Below are 21,916 nucleotides of genomic sequence, written 5' to 3' on the forward strand. Positions count from 1 at the left end.
ATATTATTTCACTTTTACTTTATGTCAAACGACACGGGCTCAGTAACAATCTAATTTCTTTAAATATAATTATCACATCTGCTATTTGCTGCTTGTGAAAACCACGCAAGGAGCGTTTATGTGAAATACGCGCAAATCACTAGTGTATGTTTTGAGTTGAAATAATTTACTTCTACTAATAATCATTAATCTCTTCATGCCAAAAGTGAAAAGTAAAAACTATTTCGTTGCTCAACTTGTGAAATTAAAACACAAAAACTTGTTGTTAAATAACGTTTGACTATTTCTAAGAACGTTAAACGTAAAATATTTTAAATGGCGGGAATGTTAGGGTTAGGTTCAAACCGTTTTATTTTAAATTAAGGGTTAGAAAGCTTAGAAGATTTTTTATATATATATTATTCTTCTATGCGACTATTTCTCGTTATTTCATCACTAGTTAATATGTCAACTCCCATTTCTAAGCAGTTTAAAGTCATATTATTTTTCGTTGTAATAATAACCCCCGTTCCTTTCTCTTCCGTGCTTTCAGATTCATCTTGCATTTCTATCTCGTTTAAGTGTTCAAAACCTTGCTGTTGGCTTTCGAATTTCTGAACTGCATCGATCACACCTTTACTGAGGGTTGCTGCTGATATACCGACATAAGGTATTTGTATAGCTTGCCCATCAACACTTAATGTCGTGCCGATTATTGTAAATTGGTCATTTAAAGATAAAGCCATTCCATCAAGAGAAGCAGCAGTTAAAATATTAGGAGAAGGTATAGAGCCAGTTTCGTCCTCGCGCGTTTTATTGGTATTATTTTCATTTAGCTGTGTTATTATTAGGGAGCTACCATCTCCAATAAATTCGGAGACAGAAACTGTTAATACCTATAAATAAGTTACAATAAATTGGAAATTGCAATAAACGAATACTGATATACATTATAGTAAATACAATGCCTGATGTTTTTTTACAGTAAATAATACTTTTACAAACATCAGGGCAAGCATTTTGAATAAAATCGGAAGCAAGTTTTATTAATCATATTAGTTCATATATTTATCATTAAGTTGAGGGAGACTTTATGATAAATATATGAACTAGTATGATTAATAAAATTTACCACGTTAAAAAGCTTTAGTTAGCTCAACTCACCTCGTTTATAGATCTCTCTGTTTGTTCTTCATCGTTGTTCTCGAGCATATCTTCTTCACGGGGAATGTCTTTGCAAGAAAGAGAATACGAGTAAACTTTTGGGCGTCGTTTAAAAACATTTTCGAATGCTGCAAGACTGCTTGGTTCAAATTGATTTGTATTTAAAGTGTCTAAAAACATTAATAGAAAAAAAAAAAAAAAAAAGGTATAAACATTACACAAGTAAATGCAAAAATAATAACAAATATTGATATAAAATAATGATATAAAAATTATACAAATAAATGCAAAAAGATATATATATAACACATCTATATGCAAAAAATATATAAACATTACACAAAGAAAATACAGAACTGATATAAACATTACGCAAGTAAATGCAATTATATATATATATATATATATATATATATATATATATATATATATATATATATATATATATATATATATATATATATATATATATATAATGTTACAGAGCTTGCATTTCAAAGTTGTCATTATATTAGTAAATAAAAATTTTCTTTTTTTGTCAAAAAATTCCAAATAACTTTTCCACAAGAAATTAAATTCTTAATGGATAAATTTACAAAGATGAACAAAAAGTCATTTTTTAAAGAAGATACAACAAAAAATATTTTTGGTGAATGTCATAAAAAAATGGATCAACCTTTCTGTTGCTACACCTCTATAAGTGCTCTACTATATCATATGTAATAAAACATCAATCAGTGCTAATTCAAAATAACTTACAAAGAGTATTAAAACCAGTTTCTTTGATTAAAATCTATTTCAATATATTGACTACAAGAACTGATTTCAAACTAACATTATTACAGTTGGTTTTATGGTATTTCTGAGATTTTTAACAAAAAAAAGCATGAGTTTAGTTTAAATATTGTTAAACAGATGAATAACAATGTTAGAGCACCTATCATTTTTTAATTGGGCAGAGTAATTGATCCAATTTATCAGCAATGCATAACTCAGGGGATATTCTATATGATAAGTCTAAAGATTTAAAATTTTGAGGACAGGCATGTAATATAAGTTTTTTTTTCCAGGCTATCTTTACTAAATAAATTGAAAAAGAGTTTTCAATTTTTATGCCACTGGAAAACAAATGGATTTCCAAAAAAACTCAGGTAGATTGTTGACCGTCTTTTTAAATAGGAGCAGAACCTTTTCTAAAGTTGGACTTTCTTTTTCAAAGCTCAAATTAACAATTTTCAAACAATTGATAAATTTTGACTCCTGAGATATTAAATAAATATAGATTAAGTAATAAATATAAATAAAGTAGGTTAGTAATGATATAATACATACATTTCACATCTAAATGTACATATTTTACCATACTTGATCATGAAGAAAATGGTATCTTTAAGTCAAAGATTCAAAAAAAATTCAAATAAAATACTTCAAACATTCTTTAAAATAGACTTCATTTATGATTTACAAGCTCTAGCATTACTACCCTTAAAAAAAAATCTACAATTTTTAAATTGAGAGAAAAGAATATAAATTTTTGTGTTACAAGGACAAAAATTCATTAGCAATATTTATGTGCACAAAATTTACACCAGATCTTAGAAATGAGAAGTCGTTAAAATCTTGTTAATCTGGTAAACACTAGTTGTCTGGATTTTTTGGGTTATTTTTCATTTATTATTATTTAAATTAGTATTAAATACACAAATTAGTAACAAAGGATGTGTTTAATGTTAAACCACCTGGCAATATAACAAGAAAAGATGATTTCACTTTCATAGCATACAGCTGTGTTGCTGTATAAGTCTGTAATTATGACATAGTTGCTCAAAAACAGCTTTGCTGAAAAATATTAATAACTAAATTATCTGCAATTAGACTTTAAATTGAAAAATGTTTTTTTTCAGAAAAAGAAAGAATTCCTTAAACAAAAAAACTTTTAATACTTACATTGTATGCCTGGCAACCATAATGACCAATTAGGACAACCGATCTGCTTTGATTGTATGGTCTCAATAAGAATCATTATAGTTCTTTGACGCTGTTGTAAAAGTGAAGCTAATCTTTTTGTTCGTGGGTTCCCATTAATTATTTGTGCATCTGTAGACCAAAACTGAAGTATCCATGTAATTAGTTCATCTACATATTTACGACCCATATTTGAATGCATGATTTGTGGAAGTCCAAAATGACCAAGAACATATCTGCAGAGTTTTCTAGCAACATAAGCAGCATCTGATGTTTTTAATGGAAATAAAACATTATATTTAGTGTGATGGTCTGTAAAGTGTCCAATAAAAGAGAAATTGCCTTCTGTATCAGGAGCAGTCTGCATATCAAGTATATCAATCTGTGTAAATAAATTCAAAATATAAAAATCAGTTTGAAATACATTATATATATTGTGTAAAATAATTTTTACACAATATATATAATGTATTTCAAACTGATATTTATATTTTGAATTTATTTAATTTTGAATCCTCCCAGACTGTGGTAATTAAAACTCAGTGTTTGCTTAAGCTATTAAGTAAACAGAACTTATTTTTTTGTATTATTTTGAAAAGGTATAGTTTTTGAGTGTAAAACAATAACAACCCATCCGAGTGATAAATATTGGTTCTAATGAAAAAAAACCCACATTTCAAAATTAATGATTTATTATTCCCATGAATGTTTAAATATTTCCTTATTGAAACTTGAATAAGCAATCTAAACTAAAAAAGTATTGCATTTGATGGCATTTGATTGATAGATTATTGCAAAGCTTCATTTTTATGAATATAAATTTACCTGGCATCTAGTCATAAAAGACATCTCAAATTCTTTTTTTTTTGGTGGTAAGTTAGCCTTATCTTTAGGTTGATTCTTAGGATGGTTCTTAGTACTTGTAGGAATGTAACAGGCATGCTCTTTCTGACAGAACTTGCACAATGATACATATTTACGCACAACATCTCTTGGTATGCTACAATATGTGGCACTTAGCTGTTAACAGAACAGAGAAATTAACAGAACTTTTTTTTAATTCATTAGACTAAAAGGATAAAATAAATATTGTGTGTTTTAGTTAATTGGAAACAGTAAAATAAATCAATTAAATTCATGCTATAAAAAAAGTTTTATATGAAAGACAAAAGAGCACTTAATGTAGGTTACATGAAAAAGCTTTGTGTATGTGTGTATATTTGCATAAATATAAACACAGAACAGTCTACAACATAACTCTTTTAGCATTTCTGATAATGTTATATAGTGACTTTAAAATTTGACAATGACTATTACCTTAAATATTAGTAAAAATCTTTTAAGATTATTAATATGCATTGAAGTTGCAGTGGTTGTAGTAGCATTTTGATTATTACATTTCTCAATTAGCATTTAAAAACTGTAATTTTGTAAAATTTATAAAATATCCATGAAATATTGAAAGATTAAATAATAGATTTAGCAATGCCAAAACTTTTTCACAAATGTCGAGAGTACTCTTAAAGATAATATTTAGAGTTTTGAAGAAAATGTATCAGTATTCTTTTTAAAAAGAGAAGTTGGAAGTGGTCAACCTGATACTTTGAAAACAAAGAATAAGAGAAAACTTATTAAGGTATTCTTAAAGGTGACCTGCAATCACCAGACAACCACCTTATTAGCTCATCTGATGCAGGAAGCCTTCTGGTTAGTTCTTAAACTCTTAAAAGGTGCTTAAACAAAGCAGCATACTAAAGTATGGAACAAAAGTTTGGATCCCTTTTCACTTATGTACAAAACAAAAAGAGTCAAATGGTGACAAGATCATAAAAACAAGATGGAATAACTAAATTTTGAGTGATAAAAGTTGCTTAACTATACAATTAAAATTGGTGACAATCTAAAGAGAGGCTGACGGTCAGTAAACCAAAGTTTGGACAAGTTATCATGGTATGGGGAGACATCAACAATAAAGAAATATCCGATTTACAGGTAATTTGTGGAAATAAGAACAGTGGCAAATATAGCAGCTTCAGATCAAAAAATCTGACAACTTCAACTTTATGCACTAAACTTAACTCTCACACGCACAGTCCTCCCCAAAGATACACACCAACCACACACAAATTGTTCCTTCATTGGATTTGTATGCTCATTAAATTTAATTAATAATTAATAATCTTGCTATAATAAATCTATCAAATGGATTGGAATGGAATGGATATATTAATCAAATGGTAATTGAGTGAATTTTAGTAAATAATGTAAACTTTTTACTGATCATTTTGTAAAAACAAGTGCTGCATCCCAGGAATTTAAATACTATAGAGTTTTTTTACACTTTATTTCTCTACTTTAAATAACAAACCTTTACAAATGTTCCCTTATAACCACGATGCTTTGAGCCATTTTTATGGGCAGCTTCAATAACATCAAACATATCTTCTTTAAAAATAAGCTGGCGATGTTGTCCAAGCATGGCATGACTGTTTGAGCTCTAATGAATAAGTATAAACAAATTAAAACAGTTTAAAAAATTAATCATTTTTTATTATATATTATCAAAAAAAAAAAAAAAAAAAAGATGTAACATTGTAACTAAATGAATTAGTGTCTTGGCTTTAAACCAAAGTTTATGATTGATAGTGATATCCATTCCCTTCTAACAACATCCTCTTATGAAACTCACAATACTGAATTCACCATAATTCAATATTCCTTTGTACTTACATAGCTCCTTTATGTAAATCCTGTAATTTTCCTCAAAACAATACTCTGGAAATCAGTCGGCACTAAATATTTTCTTTTGGAATATTATTTCTCTGAAAATATTTTGATAACTATCTACCTTATCCTTAATAGGTAAACATAGAATATCTCCAAGACCAACAACATTAATCAGCTGGAACTTTCTCTTTTTGACTTGAAATCTGAAAGAAGACGTATATTTCGCTCTAATACCGGCGTCGTCTGGTCCTTTTTCACGAAGCATTCTCAAGTAATCTATAATTTTTTCACCATAACTCCGCGATATCATGGTACTTTGCCTTGTTATTTTGTTAATTAACCAATTATTAAATTCCTCTTTGTTAACAGAGGTTTTTGTTTCCTCGACAATACTTTCGCTTTCATTTCCTGCTGGTGGTTTATCTAACTTCTCCATGATGGGACCAAATACTTTGGGCAGAAGCTAAATAGAAAAATATAAACGTGCCCAGTTGTACGTCTAGATCCCAAGCTCGCAAGAAATATAGCAAATATACGGAAAAAATGCCTTAATCAATCAAGAAATAACATAGTTGTTTCTAGGAAAACAACAAATGTGATTTTAAATTTCGCAATTATATTTCGTAATGTGTATACTTGCTTACAAAACCAAAAAAACTTTTAAAATATTTTTTTTCCATGCCACTATGAGTGGAGAATCTACATTTTTAAACAGAAAATAACATTAGAAAGTGTTATATCTTAGAAACGAGTACCCCCTAACTGAAAACTGTTTTCTCGTATCTTTTTGTTTTGTTAGGTAGATACAGTTTAAGGTAACACATCTTCAATTTATTTCTAGTGTCAATGCCTGTTACATAATCTTTCATATTATATAATATATTTGTTAATCACCTTTTGATATGTTATAAACTACCTCTTTTGATAGTCTAAATCATAAGATTTGTTTTCTTGTAACTAATTAAATTAACTATCAAATTATAATTTGATGAGACTAAAGTCAAGTTGCCTAAAAATAGTCATCTTTAAGAGTTGAATAAGAAACTAAGGAATCAAATTTGGTGAGGTTTGAAATCAATGAATGCAAGAAATTATTCAAAGATTGTTGACAGTCTGTACCAAATGAACTAAACAGAATAGCATGACACTCTGTATCAAATGAACTAAACAGAATAACATTTACAGATTTAAAGTCAAGCACTTAATTTATTGACAGATTTAAGTGCTTGGCTGTAAATCTGAAAAGTAGACAGGAGAGAGTTGTGGTTAAAGAAGTAAAAATCTTATCGAGAAGTTAAATCTACAGTGGAAAAAAATTTTTATTGTACTTTTTTAATATGAAAGGCAGCAGAAGACCAGGAGCACAAGACTTTTCCAACTTGTTAAATGTAACTGATGAAAAAAGAGAATGGCTGCACCACAAAGATAGGGACTTAGATCTTCAGATGTCAACAGATGTTAGAGCTTACTACTGTACCATAATTAAAGATGCACAAAGAATTCGTCCTAAAAATCTAAGCTGAGCAATCTAAGCTTAGTTAATATATGTTTTACTTTGAGAACAGACAGCCAAAGGTCAGTCATCATGTGATTTTGTTAGTGGCTGTGGTATTCCAGTGGCATCTGGTTTTCTGGCAAGTTATAGAATCAGGACAACTACAATAATCTCGCGAATGTTTGCAAAAATCACTCAAGAACAATAAAAACCTTTAGGATTTTTTGGTCTGTTGAGCCAACATCAACTCCAATGGTCAATGGTCAAATATTTGTGCTGAATGTGGATTTTAAGTTATACAGGATCAACTTCTATTGTTCAAAAGCATTGAAAAGATTAACATTAAATTTCTTTTGACAAATGAGTATTATAAGCTAGTATGTTTGTATTTTTTATTTAAAAAAGCTTATTTTGCACATAAAAGTTTATGGAGAGGTGACATTTTTAAAGAGTTGAACTTGCAAATTGTATTTTCTTGACTTTTAAAAATTGTCATATCCCTATTATATATATAATGTGCATATATATATATATATATATATATATATATATATATATATATATATATATATATATATATATATATATATATATATATATATATATATATATATATATATATATATATATATGTGTATGTATAATGTATATGTATGTATGCATGCATGCATGCATGCATGTATGTATGTATGTATGTATGCATGCATGCATGCATGCATGTATGTATGTATGTATGTATGTATGTATGTATGTATGTATGTATGTACTTTTTCAGAATTTGAGTATGGATGCTAAAGACTTCAATATACAAAACAGTTCAGAATTTGCATCTGAATTGTCTGATGAAGATGATGATAATGAAAATACAGATGAAAATGAATTTCTAGTAAATGATACTGCCCCTTATATTCATTATGATGGAATAAGTTCCAGCAGAGAAAGTCATGGTGAGAGACATGGGAGCATCTTTTCTTCTATATTTACATTAATTTCAACTATGATTGGTGGAGGATTATTGTCTTTACCATATGCATTTCAACAAGGTGGCTTTATTGTTGCAACCTGTGTTTTATTATTTGTCTTGATATCTTCAACTTACTCTGCATTTCTAATTATAAACAGTAAAAAGTATTGTCATGGCAGAGTTAAAAATATTGAAGATGTAGCAAAAGTAGCTTTCGGAAGATTAGGAGAGGTTTTTTTTTATTTTTTATTTTTTTAAATTTTCATTTCTTTTTGAAAATGTAAATGGATTTCAAACAGAAAAAAAATAAGCCACTAATGTTCCCCATTTTATAAAATGAAAATAAAGTAGATAAAATCATGTCAATATTAACATATAACTCTTCTCTTATATAGTTAAGAATTTTCTGTTTATTCAATAGTGATCAAAATGTATCAACCCTCTAATTAACTTGAATGTGTTCATTTTTTCAATTTAAGATCTCTCAAGTTAATTCAAGTGTACATGTTAAAATTTTAAGATATATTAGGCATTATGATTATTTGCAGGTGCTATGCAAATATTTTTTGTAATTCTAATTTTCTATAACTTTCTTTTCCAGGTTGCTGTGCAAATACTGTTATTTATTGTTTTATTTTTATGTTCTGTGGCTTACTTCATTTTAATGACAGATCAAGTAAGTAATTGTTTTATCTGTTTATAATTAAACATTTTGAGGTCACTTGGTTTTTGAGTTGTCTCATCTTCTCTAAGTGAAGATTTTTAATGATGAATTAAAGAAAATTTTAATTACTTTTAGTAATAAGTTAAAGATAATGAAAAGTTTTGTTTAATTTTATCTTAAAGCTTACCTAATTAAAAGCAACTAAAAATGAAACTCAAACGTTTTTTTAAATATTATTTAATATAAATTATATAAAATATTGCTTGATGTGTTTGAAAACGCTTGACAAACCAAGTAATCATTGTTATGAAGTCAGTGTCCTGATTTGCATGTTTTGATATTTTGTCTGAATTTTTTTAGTTAGTTTAAAGCTTTTAAATAACCATTTAACTTATATAAAATTGAATTATTAAGATTGAACCATTAGTTCAACTGGTAACTGGAAAAAATAGTATTTGGGCTAAGAAGATTCTTTTACTATCAATCTGTGCTGCAATTGTCTTCCCTATTTCACTATGTAAAAACTTATCTGCTCTGAAGTATACTTCTGGACTAAGGTATTAAAGCAGAAGTTTTTATATATTTAATTTTATTTATTTCAATGTAAATAAGCTAATTTTATTAAACATAAATTTGCATTTAAATTTTTAGTGTTATTTGTGGCTTATTAATATGTGTATCAGTAACTTATCGATCATTGGCTGAAAGTATTGGTGGTCCTTTTGATAAGGTTGACAATCCAGTAAAGTTGTATCCAAAAACATTTCAAGAATTTTTCACGTGTATCTCAATTGCAGAACTTACATTTTCATGCCACTTTAACATTCTACCAATGCATAGTGAACTTCGATTTCAAACTAGAGAAAATAAGAGGTTGATTCTATTTATGTCCATGGGTCTTACTTATCTAGTGAATTTCTTAGTTAGCTTCTTTGGATATGTTCAGGTAATTGGTTTGTTAAAAGCAGGTTTTTCTTGTTATAACCTTTTAACAGTACACTTTAAAAGAATTTCATTTTCAGTTGTTTTTTTTTTATTTTCTGAAGTATGTGCTAAAAAACAATTACAGTGACAACAAGCATTAAAATTTAAATGTGGTGATTTTTTTTTTTTTTTATATATAAGTTGTTTTTAGCAAACTTTTAGTTGTTACTTTTAAATTTAGTTTCGTAAGTTTACAGACCAAGATTTTACCAAGAATTATGCTGCTAATGATCATATTATTAATGTTGGTAGAGTTGCTTTATGTTTGGTGCTTTTGTTAGGTTATCCACTATTAATTGTGCCTTGTCGTTTGGCACTAAATAAGGTTAGTGCACTAATCTATGTTTAGATTTGTTGTATTTACTTTTTATAACATAAGGATTTTAATTCTTAATTTAAAACCTAAATTTTTGTATACTTCAATATATTGCTTTTTTTTAATGTTTTTCTTTTTAGATCATTTGGCATGGAAATATTTCTGTTTCAAAATTCATTTCTGCCATTTCTAATGAAAGATTAACTGGTCCGAATAAATTTGTTTGGTTCTTAGAGACAGTGATCTTAGTTGGAACAAGTTACATTCTTGCCTATTCTGTTCCTCAAGTAATCAAAAAAGCTTTCTTCTAAAAACAGTTTATTCATGTCATATCTTGTTTGTTTGCATTAATTTTAACACCTTTTTCACACACACACACACACACACACACACACACACACACACACACACACACACACACACACACACACACACACACACACACACACACACACACATATTCTTTTGTTTAATGAATAAGTTAAATTTTCTGATTTTCTGTTAAGTTATTTGTTATTTATTTTAAGGTAAATATGATATGGGGTTTTGTTGGTTCTGTTGGTTGTACTACACTTATATACATAATTCCTCCTGCTTTTTACCTGAGAATACGTAAGCATCCTGAACGCCCTGATCATAAACAAGTTTCAGCTTTCTTTTTGCTAACACTTGGTGTAATATTGCTATGTGTTGGTCTTTATCATGCAGTCATGAATATTGTTTCACCTGTTAAGTAATTTATCAACAGTATGAGTATATATATATATATATTTGAATTAATCTCTCAATTTCCTTTGAGATCTTATGTTTAAAAGTTATTGTCTTCATGACTATAACATGCTTTTTTTAAATATTTTAACCATGTGTATATATACTTTTACATTATGTATTTTATTTTTTACATTTTTTGCTGCTCGAATTTGAATTTTTTAATTAAAATTCTTTTTAAATAAAAAGTGAATTCAAAACTGAAAGTGTCAGGTTGTTTAATACTTTTTTTCCTTTTAAATTATAAATCTTCTGTGATGATTTTAAATTATAAATCTTCTGTGATGATTTTTTTAACATTTGCAACTAAAGTGTAAACTTTTTATCCGTTTTGCTTTTGTAGATCATCTTTAACAACTATATTTCCTTAAAATAATTATGTTTCGAATAAAATAAAATATATTACTTAACAAGATACCACACATATAGTGAATAAGGAAATTTCTTGGAACTGTATAATAGGCGAAAGTTAAATAATATACTTTATTATATAGATAATATATTATGTCATAATATACTTTGTATATAATATACTTATGTCATAATACACTTATATTTGTTAAATTATGATGTCGATTTATCCTTGTGTCAATTGATAATATTACTGATTTTCAAAATTAAGCATATGAATTAAATGTAAATCTATTTCAGTTTAATATATGCTATCTATATATAAAATATTTTGTAGCAGTAAGTAAACATTTTATTCATTTTTTTTACTATTTTCTATGATGCGCCGACTGTACGGCTGCTTTACCGAGCGTTCGCATTGGTCAAACTTTACCAAATGCTTAGCAAAAAATTGCAGTGTTAAAATCGTCATTATTTTTCTTTAAAATATTTAAAGAATATTTTTACAAATTAGTACTGTTGTAGGCAAGAATATGGGTTTCAATTGTACATAAATGTACATAGATGAAAATTAGACAAAAAGTTTCAGGGTGCCAAGATTCATGGGTCGACTTGGAACTAGCCTTGTGTAAAAGGTTTACTCTTGTAGCAATTAAGCATTATTGTAGTTTACAGTTGTTTTTCATTGAAAATTTTAATTTAGTGTCGCTTTGGTATTAATGTATACTTTAGTGTAGCTATGAGTGTATTTATTTTAGAGGTCAAACTTAACAAAACATATTCTGCGTAAAATTCTTCAAATTCATTGAAGAACATTACGCAAAATATATAATTTAAAGCAACTTTATTTTCATAAGGTTTAAATATAAACTATTTCCGTTTATATTAATGCCGCGCCATTTTGATTAACTTTTTTATACATTTGTAAGTATACAACTAGAAACGCAGAGTAAGTTGAAGACATCAAGACAAATAGTAAAACACTGGTTTTTTCCGAGAAAATACGCAATTTCCTTTTTTTTTGACATCATTTATCTAGTATTATATCCATGATGATGCAATTATGTAATTAAAAATATGGTGAATTTTCACTCGTTTTATTTGCTATTGCTATTAATAGGACATGAAACCAAATGTATAGTATTGGGCGCTAGTGCACTTTCGCATCCCCACCCCCTTTTTTTTATTGCAGGTTATGAAAAATTGAGTAAAATAAAGAAAATTGGTTTTCTTTTTTTTTTTTTTCAACCAACGCACAGTGGAGTATTTGTATGACAAAACCGCTCAATAGTCAAAAAATCAAGTTCGCATAAAAGTCTTATTAATTTTATTATTTTCAAGCTAGATAATTGCTTCATTAGATTATGTAACAGAAAATTCTTCTCGATTTTTCCTTTTGTCGTATTTTTGTTCAGAACGTGGCGTTGTTATTTGAAATTTCGTGGGAAAAAAAAATTCAAAAGTTTGTGACATTTGCTATTGCAGCTATTATTATAATATTGTTCAGTTTTGAAAAAATAAACGGCTAATTATGGCAGAGAAAGGTATGACCTATATTTTGAAATAAAATTACATTAAATTTCTGTAGTTATTGTGCAAAATATAAAGCGTTTTTATGATGGACTATTTGAGTTTTAATTTTCATATAAAATTATAATATAATAATGTTTTTGTTATCAAGTATGGTCTTGTCGAGTTATAATTTTTTTACGAGCAATAACTATAGGCTGTAAACAACCAGATACTTTTGTAAAATTATCCGCCAACGTCCGCCACTTTTTATATCAACGCTTCAAAAATAGTGTGTAAACCATTTCGTAATATACACAATCTCGTAAAAAGTCTTGAAATAACTATAAAATAAATTCTTGTTGTCTAATTTTTAAATATTTTTGTACAAACTTAACCAAACTACGTAAATCTTAAATTGTATCTAATATATTAAACTATCAAACTATAAAATCTCAAAAAAAAAAAAAATTTTTTTAATTGTCGTTCGTTAAGGTCACACCACTATGTATTTACTGATTTTATTATTTATCATGTAGATTCGACAGAAGTCAAAAAGTTGTTCGCTAGAAGAGAGTTATATGAAATAATGAAAGATGGTAAAGGTAAAAAATTTGATGAAAAGTTTTCGTTGTTAGAAGAACACCTTATAACAGTTATGGAATATCCAATAGATCAAAAAAGTACCATAACAAGAATTTTAAAATTCTTTAAGAGCGATTTCAAGAAAAGATGGATAGCTGCAAGTTATAAACAAGAAAGTTTTATAAAAAACAATAAACAATGGCTCAAATCAAACGTCGAGCTACCTTATTGGTCAATAAACATTCGACAGAAACCTGGACGACTATCAAAATCATTTTTAGAACTAAGTGATTGCAGCAAGCGTCGAAAAACTATGGATTTGCGCAAACAGGTCTCCGTTGATGAGTTGACGTATGCAGCCAGAATGAGCCAGCACACATCAGGAAATACTGATGTTTCAAAATTTATTAAAGAAATTACTGCCACGCCTACCAGAGCAAAGAAATACCGAAAAGCATTTAACTCTGCTTTTAAAAAAGTAACTGTCAATAAATTAACACCTCAAGAGGCACTGGCACTGTTTGTAGAAGGCGATTTTACCAGAAAACAGTGGGAACTTATTCAAAGTAGAAACAAAAATGTCTACCCCTGTTACTCAATAATACAACAAGCCAAAAAAGAATGTTACCCTAATAAGGAATCAATACAAGTAACCGAAACAACAGCTGAAATTCAACTACAAGCATTACTTGACCACACTACATTACGCTTATATAAATATGTCTCAGAGGTTGTAGAAAAGTGTTCAATTGAAGAAAAGAAAAATATGGTTTTAATATCAAATTGGGGCTGTGATGGATCGCAACAAGCAAAATTTAAGCAAAAATTTCAAAACAACACCGACAGTGATGCAAATATTTTTCAAAGTTCTTTAGTACCTCTGAGAATGATTGTTAAAATTGATGGCCAACAGGAAAAAATTATATGGCAAAACCCAGTCACCTCATCTCCAAGATTCTGCAGGCTCATTCGAATACGTTTCATTAGTGAATCTAAAGACATAACAATGGACGAGATAGAGTACGTAAAAAACCAAATAAGGAATCTCAGGGAAACAAGGTTGCCCAATGAAATTGGAAAAATAAAGCATACCTTGCTTTTTACAATGGTAGATGGTAAAGTGTGCAACGCAGCAACTGATACTACATCAACTATGAGGTGCTACATTTGTGGACAAACATCGAAAGATTTTAATAAATTGATTAAAAAAGAGCCAATCAATACGGAAACCATCTCATTTGGACTCTCAATTCTTCATGCAAGGATCCGCTTTTTTGAATCGCTTCTTCATTTAGCTTATAAAATACCTTTACAAAAGTGGCAAGCTCGATCAGACGAGGAAAAAAAAATTGTCAAAGAAGCAAAGAAGAAAATACAAACATCCTTCAAAGAAGAATTAGGGCTTCAAGTAGATATACCTAAAGCAGGGTTTGGAAATACGAATGACGGCAATACGTCAAGAAGATTTTTTTCAAACCCGGAATTATCTTCACAAATAACTGGTGTTAACTTGGATTTGATAAAAGGTTTACACGTTATTCTTGAAGTCATTTCAAGTGGATATAAAATTGATGCTGTTAAATTCGACGCTTTTGCTCATGAAACTGCTAAACTGTATATCAATCTGTATGGTTGGTATCCCATGTCTCCAACCATGCATAAAGTTTTGATGTATGGTGCCGAAGTAATAACTCATGCAATCCTCCCTATCGGCCAGTTATCCGAGGAGGCAGCTGAAGCCCGAAACAAACACTTTCGGCAGTACAGACAAAATTTTAGTCGAAAGTTTTCTCGTATTGACTGCAATACAGACGTATTAAATAGGCTGCTATTGAGTTCAGACCCATACATAAGTAGTTCTAGATTAAAACGGCACAAAAAAAACATTGCCTTTTTCCAAAGAAGCAGTCAATATGATGATCTCAGCATGAAGCTTTGATAAGCGAATATGTCTTTTTATTAATAATAAATTACTCTTTAAAAAATTTTATTTTTTTAATTAAACATTTAATTTTAATAAAACTCTGTCTTTTAAACTAATAAAGCGAAAAAAAATCCATAAAATATTTTTGAGCGGTTTTGTCATACTAATACTCCACTGTGCAACGCAAAGTACTCTAACTTTAACTTGAAGAAAGATAAAAACCAAAACCCTAAAATCCGCTCTTTTTTTCAGCATGATGAGTTTTAATTCTATAATTCGAAAACCACTTCCATGCTTCAGATTTGATTTTTTCCTTTTTGAAAACAGGGATTCAATCTCAACAACAAATCCTGGTCTTCCTATTGGTTCCGGATGATTAATGAAATATAAAACACACACGTTTCGGCAAAATTGATTCCAATCAACAGCTGAATGTTGGCAGCCAATTTTCGATTTATGCTTTATGTCTTCATATGATAATGCACGTTTAGACTCTGCGTTTCTACATCATATATACGTTATGGCTATAATTTTCCATAATTCCAAATGATATATTTCAAAGAAACTGCCTTTTCTAATATTTCTAATAATCTTATGCAGCATTTAACCGTAGATCTCCAAATAACAAGGTCCGCAGCCCGTAAGTCGGAAACCGAACAGCTATGAAGTAAAGAATCAGTTTATTCTAATTTAGGTATTTTAAAGTAATTTTTAATAAATTTATTTTGGTAGAATTTCAAAAGATTTTATAAAAAAGACTTTTAAAGAAGTAGTTTTTCATGAAGTTTACTGATTATATCAACTTTATCTTTAAGTCTTTATTATATTCGCGTACTAAATATTGTTACTAAATAAGAATATTTAGCATGCGAATATAATAAAGATTACAATTGTGTTCGTTATCGTTGCTTTCTACATCATATTTTAAAACTGATCGCTGCGACTGTGAAAGCTTGGTCGTTTCAAGCATTAACGTGCGTAGATAATATTAACTAATTAAGCTTGAAGTAACAAAACTTAACGGTGTCGTTATTTATAATTATAGAATTAAGTAATTATGTTTGTAATTATGGGTACTTACACAATACACCTAAATTTTACGTATTATGTAACTACCCATAATTAGAAACTATCGCAGTTTTTAAAATAAATTTAATTGGACACGCAAAAAACTTCAGAGTTGTTACAATGAGTTTCATTAAACGTAGCAATTAAAATATTCGTGTTGAAACCACTGATCTCTATAATAACTGGATAGCGCAACTCCGTGCAAAACTTCTTATTTTTTGACGCCAAAATCGCCATATTGGAAAGCCCCAAAAATTTTAATCCCGTAAGCTTTAAGTTCTGTTTTTCGGCTTATCGCTTTATCGCTTTATCGCACATATCAGATTTCATTGTTCTGGGGCTTTCCAATATGGCGATTTTGGCGTCAATTTTGATATTAGAGATGCGCTATCCAGTTATTATAGAGATCAGTGGTTGAAACTGTCTGACTCGATACTTCTGTTTGTGCAAGAATTCAACGCAAATCTCACTCAATTATACAAAAACACGTCTTTCTATATTCTCCTTTCACATACATTTTGATGACGATTCTATGAACCGCGAGGAAGTTTTTATTTTAATTTACGTGAAGCCTTGGTAAGAGTCTTGAAAATACGATTTTTTTTTTTTTCTTTTTGGTTTTTTTCTGAGAATATGGTATTTTTTGGTTTTATGAAAATCTTGAAAAAAACCACAATTTCTTTAAAAACCTTTTTGCCTCTTAAGCATTGCATGACTTTTTTCCTTCGTACTTTACATGAAAAGTAATGAATTTTATGGGGAAAATTTGGATTTTATAAATTTTGCGTTTACTAGATTAACCCTGCAAACGCAAACTTTACAGCGTTGATCCCTGATTAACTCCAAAGAAAATTCAGATTGTTATAAAAATAGTTTGCAACGGAAAAATTAAAATGTTAAACTTTAAGAATTGTTAAACCTTTTTTTAACAATAGAAAAAAAAATTTTTCATCATAGTTACAAAAAACCTTTATTAGTTGTTACAATATTTGTTGTTTGCGTAATTGCAAAAAATATTTTTAACTCCCTGTCAATCCTAGAAATGTTTAATAACCGTTGTAATTGATCCGTCACTATTACGCAACGGTACTTTTCGAACTAATTTTAGTAATCGGTCTGATTAGTGCCTATAATATAGTAATTCATTTACTGATTACTTTTTTTAAAAAGCAACAGCGTTGCCGGCTGTTCCAAGAGGAAGTAACTTTTCCGGTGACGCATACTTAATTACCGCGTGTAGTTTCACTTTTACTTTCAAAACAACAACTAAAACTTGTATAGTATTTTAAAACCCGGAATATTTTATTGTCTTTAACAATTTGATGTACACTTAATCAAACACGTGTACTAAAAATGTAACGTGGTATATAAAAGTAGTTTAAATGTTCAATTATGGCGAATATTGTTACTTTGTTATATTACTTTTATTGAAGATTTACACAAAGATTTAGATGCTATTTTAAAGATATTAATTTGTTTTTTGTTTTTTTTAATGCTCTATATTTAGCTATTTCTCATTTGTTTAGTTATTCTCTTTCAGTTGTGCTAAAAATTTTAACACAACTGAAAGAGGATAACAAATGAGAAATAGCTAGATACAGCTGGATGCAGAACATAAAAACAAAAAAATGTGCTGTGAAGATGGCAGCTAAAGTATATAAATATGTTCATTTATTTTTTGTATGTGTATATGTGTGTATATGTATGTATGTATGTATGTATGTATGTATGTATGTATGTATGTATGTATGTATGTATGTATGTATGTATGTATGTATGTATGTATGTATGTATGTATGTATGTATGTATGTATGTATGTATGTATGTATAAATATGAAATTTACCCTTTAAAACTTTCAGAGATAATCTTTGTTTGCTTTTTTAATCCAATTAAGTATTTAAAACAATATAAAGCATTTTGATTGTGTATTTTTATGTGTAGTTGAGAAATATATTTTTAACTGTGTATAACTGTGTGTAGTTAAGAAACATGTTTTTGATGAAAATATGTTGTGAATAACCCCAACTTCCACACAGTTGAGACAAAATAAAAGAAAGAAAAGTGAAGTTTAAGTTAAAACGCAGGACATTAATTTAGGACTTAGTTTTGAAAATATGTGTGTTGATATAAGTAGAGTTAAAATTCTATCATTTCAAATAACTGGGTGTGCTAAAAATTAAACTTTGTCCATTGTGAAATACAAATTTAAAATTTTGCAATAAGTATTTGTATATGTGATTAACAAGTCCTTTTGTTTAAAATAAGTTTATATTTATGTTATGTGTGTTCTAAAAAAACTGTTTGAATTTAACTAATGAAGAAATATTGAGTATAAAACTACTTGGCAAATGGTTTATTTAATGAGAGGTTTTATAGTTTTATGTATAATTTCTTATATGGTTCTATTATTTTAAAAAAGTTTTATGAACATTTGATGTGGATTAAATTAATATTCTTATCAGTAGTCAGCTTAATTTTGACTATTTAAAAAGTTTTATTGATAAGTTTTCAAAAAAATTTATTCTAAATTTACATTTTAAATTCTTATTTTGAAAAAGTCAGTTCAAATTGCTTTTATCATAATAGTATGTAAAGGAAATTTTTTTTTATTTATAAAAAGCTTAAAAGGCAACCTATATGCTATTCAATATGAAATAACGATATATAAAATATTTTTTTGATTTTTTAAATGACTTTCTTCTGACAGCCATGGCTATAATTTTTTATTTAACTATAATTTTTTATTTAACTATAATTTTTTATTTAACTATAATTTTTTATTTAACTATAATTTTTTATTTAACTATAATTTTTTATTTAACTATAATTTTTTAGTTAACTATAATTTTTTATTTAACTATAATTTTTTATTTAACTTTAATTTTTTAGTTAACTATAATTTTTTAGTTAACTAAAATAATTTATATGGAATTTTCACTAAAAATGCAACAGAAACTACACCTTAATCCCTTTAAATCCATTAAAATGTTTTAAAGAAATTAAATTTTGCTTTGAATTTAGACTTTTTTTATTTTATTTTAATTAATGGATGAAAGCTGAGTCAATCATTGTTTAACTAATAACTTTCAACCCGACGTTGTTTGATATACTGTAAGCTGTCACTATAGACACAGTGGGTTGCATCACATTAACTAGTTAAAATGAAAATAGTTTTTATTACAATTTGTAATCTAGGTTTCTTTCACAATTTTGCTAGTAAGTTAAAAGGTCTTTCTTTACCATCAAAACCGAAAGCTTTTAAGATCAACTTTAAGTAAAGCAAGCTATTCACAAAGTTCGGCAATACGAAATAAAAGTTTACTGTTTTTTCTTTTTCTAATTAGTTTCTTAAATCATATTTGTTATTTATAGTTAGATTCTTAACTTGAAAAAATGTGCGGCATCTGGGGTTTGTTCGGTTACGACCACAGCGTATGCTCTGAGCTTCACCATGCGTTAGAGTTAGCTCACCGAGGTCCGGATTTTTTCCGCATAGAATCTCTTCCACATTTCCAACACAGTTACCTTGCGTTTCATCGTTTATCTATTATGGATGATTTGACTGGTCAGCAACCGATGCGTTTGTATGAATTGCCACATCTACATCTTATGTATAACGGAGAGATTTTTAACTATAAGAAGTTGGTGGATAAATACGGATTCAAACTTTCTTCCGGGTAAATGTCGTTTTACTAAAGTTTAATATAAAACGTTTTTTCTGGTTTTGTCTAATAGAAGTATATTTAACAACTTTTTTTTTACCATTCCTTTTTTTAACAACTTATCAAAACTGCATTATTCTCATAATAAATGCCATGCTATTTCATGACAGTGAACTTCCCTATTTAGGATGGATGGTGAAGTTATAATTCATATGTACAATAAATTCGGAATAGAAAAAACGGTGCAAAGCCTAGATGGTGATTATGCCATTTTTCTCTTTGATTCTAAAGCCGGTCAATTTCACATTGCTCGTGACCCGTTTGGCGTTCGCCCGCTTTTTACTTTGCATCTCAGTTCTGGAGAGTTTGGATTGTCCTCAGAAGTTAAAGGCTTGATTGGGCTCACCTTAAATAATGGAAATGCTGATAAGGTTATGCCTTTTCCTCCTGCGACATATGCCACGTATGAAATTTCCCATGATACTGGGAAAGCTAAAAAGCTCGTCGAAAAACGTTTTACAGACGTCGACATTCCACCGTTATTTGATACAGCAGTTGTTTTAACAGATAACATAAAAGAAAACATTAGGAACCTTCTAGTCGAGTCTGTAAAAAAAAGGCTAATGTCAGAGCGAAGAATTGGATGCTTGTTGTCTGGTGGTTTAGACTCTAGTCTTGTTGCTGCTCTTGTTGTGAAGCTTTGTCGTGAAGAAGGGATATCTTATCCGTTGCAGACTTTCTCGATAGGTTTACCGAATTCTCCTGATTTAATTGCTGCAAGAAAGGTTGCAAATATGCTCGGAACAGAACATCACGAAGTTTTGTTTACTCCGGAAGAAGCATTTGGTGTTATTGAGAAGGTTAACTATTGCCTTGAAAGTTACGATATTACCACCAATCGTGCCTCAATACCTATGTATTTACTTGCCCAATATATTCGGAAAAATACGGACACAGTCGTCGTTTTTTCAGGGGAAGGTTCCGACGAGCTCACTCAAGGCTATATCTATTTTCATAAAGCTCCTTCTCCAGATGAAGCACATGAAGAATCAAAACGTTTGCTGCGGGATTTGTATCTGTATGATAATTTACGCGCTGATCGTGCAGTTTCAGCACATGGTTTAGAATTGAGAGTTCCATTTTTAGATAAAAATTTCACTTCATACTATTTATCGCTCCCTAAAGAAATGGTACAACCTTTTAATGGCATAGAAAAATACTTGTTGCGTTCGGCGTTTGATGGCTACCTGACTGGTTTACTGCCTGACGAAGTACTATGGCGTCCTAAAGAAGCATTTAGTGATGGCGTCTCAACGAAAGAAGAACCCTGGTATGCAAAGCTCGAGAATTACGCCAAATCGCAAGTAAGTGAGATAGAGTTTAAAAACGCTCCAAATGTTTACGCTGAAAATACACCTAAAACTAACGAAGCTTTATTATATAGAAGAATCTTTGCGGCACGATTTCCAGGTCAAGACCATTTGACGCCATATTTTTGGATGCCTAAATGGATTGCTAATGTAACTGATCCGTCAGCTCGTACCCTACAACATTACAAATAATAAAAGACAAAAATCTGTTAAAATTTGAATTAAAGCAAAAAGAAATGCTTTTCTTTTAAACTGCAGGAAAAAAATTGTTATTCGTAACTTAAAAAGACAAGTCGAGATTTTAGAAAGAGCAGTGGTGTTTATATCAATTTTTAACAAGTTTGGAATAAGTTACACTAGCAAAGCTTATTTTTTTTGTTGATGTCTAACTCGGTTAGTTTCATCAACAAAAAAGCCCG

The 21,916-nt window shown here is 28.9% G+C and overlaps 4 protein-coding genes across 11 annotated transcripts; 3 read left to right on the forward strand and 1 right to left on the reverse strand.

The window, feature by feature from the left end:
• Nucleotides 1-149: 149 nt before the first annotated feature.
• On the reverse strand, nucleotides 150-6,358 carry LOC145190205 (KRAB domain-containing protein 2-like). 2 transcript variants are annotated; one of them, XM_080067002.2, is made up of 6 exons: nucleotides 5,957-6,358; nucleotides 5,477-5,605; nucleotides 3,934-4,128; nucleotides 3,091-3,490; nucleotides 1,144-1,313; nucleotides 150-875 (listed from the first exon to the last, which is right to left on the reverse strand). In XM_080067002.2, the coding sequence occupies exons 1-6, from the start codon at nucleotides 6,269-6,271 to the stop codon at nucleotides 399-401; spliced, it is 1,686 nt and encodes a 561-aa protein (XP_079923128.2). In that variant the 5' UTR covers nucleotides 6,272-6,358; the 3' UTR covers nucleotides 150-398. The 2 variants fall into 2 exon arrangements, with proteins under 2 accessions (XP_079923128.2, XP_079923129.2); XM_080067003.2 differs by having other exon boundaries at nucleotides 5,839-6,232.
• A 99-nt stretch (nucleotides 6,359-6,457) lies between these two features.
• LOC145190498 (sodium-coupled neutral amino acid transporter 5-like) lies at nucleotides 6,458-11,134 on the forward strand. 3 transcript variants are annotated; one of them, XM_090089536.1, is made up of 8 exons: nucleotides 6,458-6,650; nucleotides 8,106-8,525; nucleotides 8,896-8,970; nucleotides 9,373-9,515; nucleotides 9,610-9,904; nucleotides 10,124-10,267; nucleotides 10,399-10,545; nucleotides 10,786-11,134. In XM_090089536.1, the coding sequence occupies exons 2-8, from the start codon at nucleotides 8,115-8,117 to the stop codon at nucleotides 10,993-10,995; spliced, it is 1,425 nt and encodes a 474-aa protein (XP_089945662.1). In that variant the 5' UTR covers nucleotides 6,458-6,650; nucleotides 8,106-8,114; the 3' UTR covers nucleotides 10,996-11,134. The 3 variants fall into 3 exon arrangements, with proteins under 3 accessions (XP_089945662.1, XP_089945663.1, XP_089945664.1); XM_090089537.1 differs by lacking the exon at nucleotides 6,458-6,650 and adding an exon at nucleotides 7,571-7,707; XM_090089538.1 differs by lacking the exon at nucleotides 6,458-6,650 and having other exon boundaries at nucleotides 8,222-8,373.
• Nucleotides 11,135-12,654: 1,520 nt separating this feature from the next.
• Nucleotides 12,655-15,542, forward strand: LOC149887327 (uncharacterized). 3 transcript variants are annotated; one of them, XM_090089446.1, is made up of 3 exons: nucleotides 12,655-12,921; nucleotides 13,426-13,491; nucleotides 13,602-15,542. In XM_090089446.1, exons 2-3 carry the CDS (start codon nucleotides 13,483-13,485, stop codon nucleotides 15,408-15,410), a joined length of 1,818 nt encoding a protein of 605 aa, XP_089945572.1. In that variant the 5' UTR covers nucleotides 12,655-12,921; nucleotides 13,426-13,482; the 3' UTR covers nucleotides 15,411-15,542. The 3 variants fall into 3 exon arrangements, with proteins under 3 accessions (XP_089945572.1, XP_089945570.1, XP_089945571.1); XM_090089444.1 differs by having other exon boundaries at nucleotides 13,426-15,542; XM_090089445.1 differs by lacking the exon at nucleotides 12,655-12,921 and having other exon boundaries at nucleotides 13,388-13,491.
• Nucleotides 15,543-16,876: 1,334 nt separating this feature from the next.
• LOC145189745 (asparagine synthetase [glutamine-hydrolyzing]-like) lies at nucleotides 16,877-21,805 on the forward strand. 3 transcript variants are annotated; one of them, XM_090090538.1, is made up of 3 exons: nucleotides 16,877-17,039; nucleotides 19,838-20,142; nucleotides 20,315-21,805. In XM_090090538.1, exons 2-3 carry the CDS (start codon nucleotides 19,859-19,861, stop codon nucleotides 21,687-21,689), a joined length of 1,659 nt encoding a protein of 552 aa, XP_089946664.1. In that variant the 5' UTR covers nucleotides 16,877-17,039; nucleotides 19,838-19,858; the 3' UTR covers nucleotides 21,690-21,805. The 3 variants fall into 3 exon arrangements, with proteins under 3 accessions (XP_089946664.1, XP_089946665.1, XP_089946666.1); XM_090090539.1 differs by lacking the exon at nucleotides 16,877-17,039 and adding an exon at nucleotides 17,796-18,116; XM_090090540.1 differs by lacking the exon at nucleotides 16,877-17,039 and adding an exon at nucleotides 19,657-19,681.
• The last annotated feature ends 111 nt before the right edge of the window (nucleotides 21,806-21,916 follow it).

The sequence above is a fragment of the Hydra viridissima genome, unplaced genomic scaffold (genome assembly GCF_058129835.1).
Source record: "Hydra viridissima isolate aposymbiotic clone 2 unplaced genomic scaffold, HvirCarnegie_v1 scaffold_6, whole genome shotgun sequence".
Taxonomy (NCBI): Eukaryota; Metazoa; Cnidaria; class Hydrozoa; order Anthoathecata; family Hydridae; genus Hydra; species Hydra viridissima.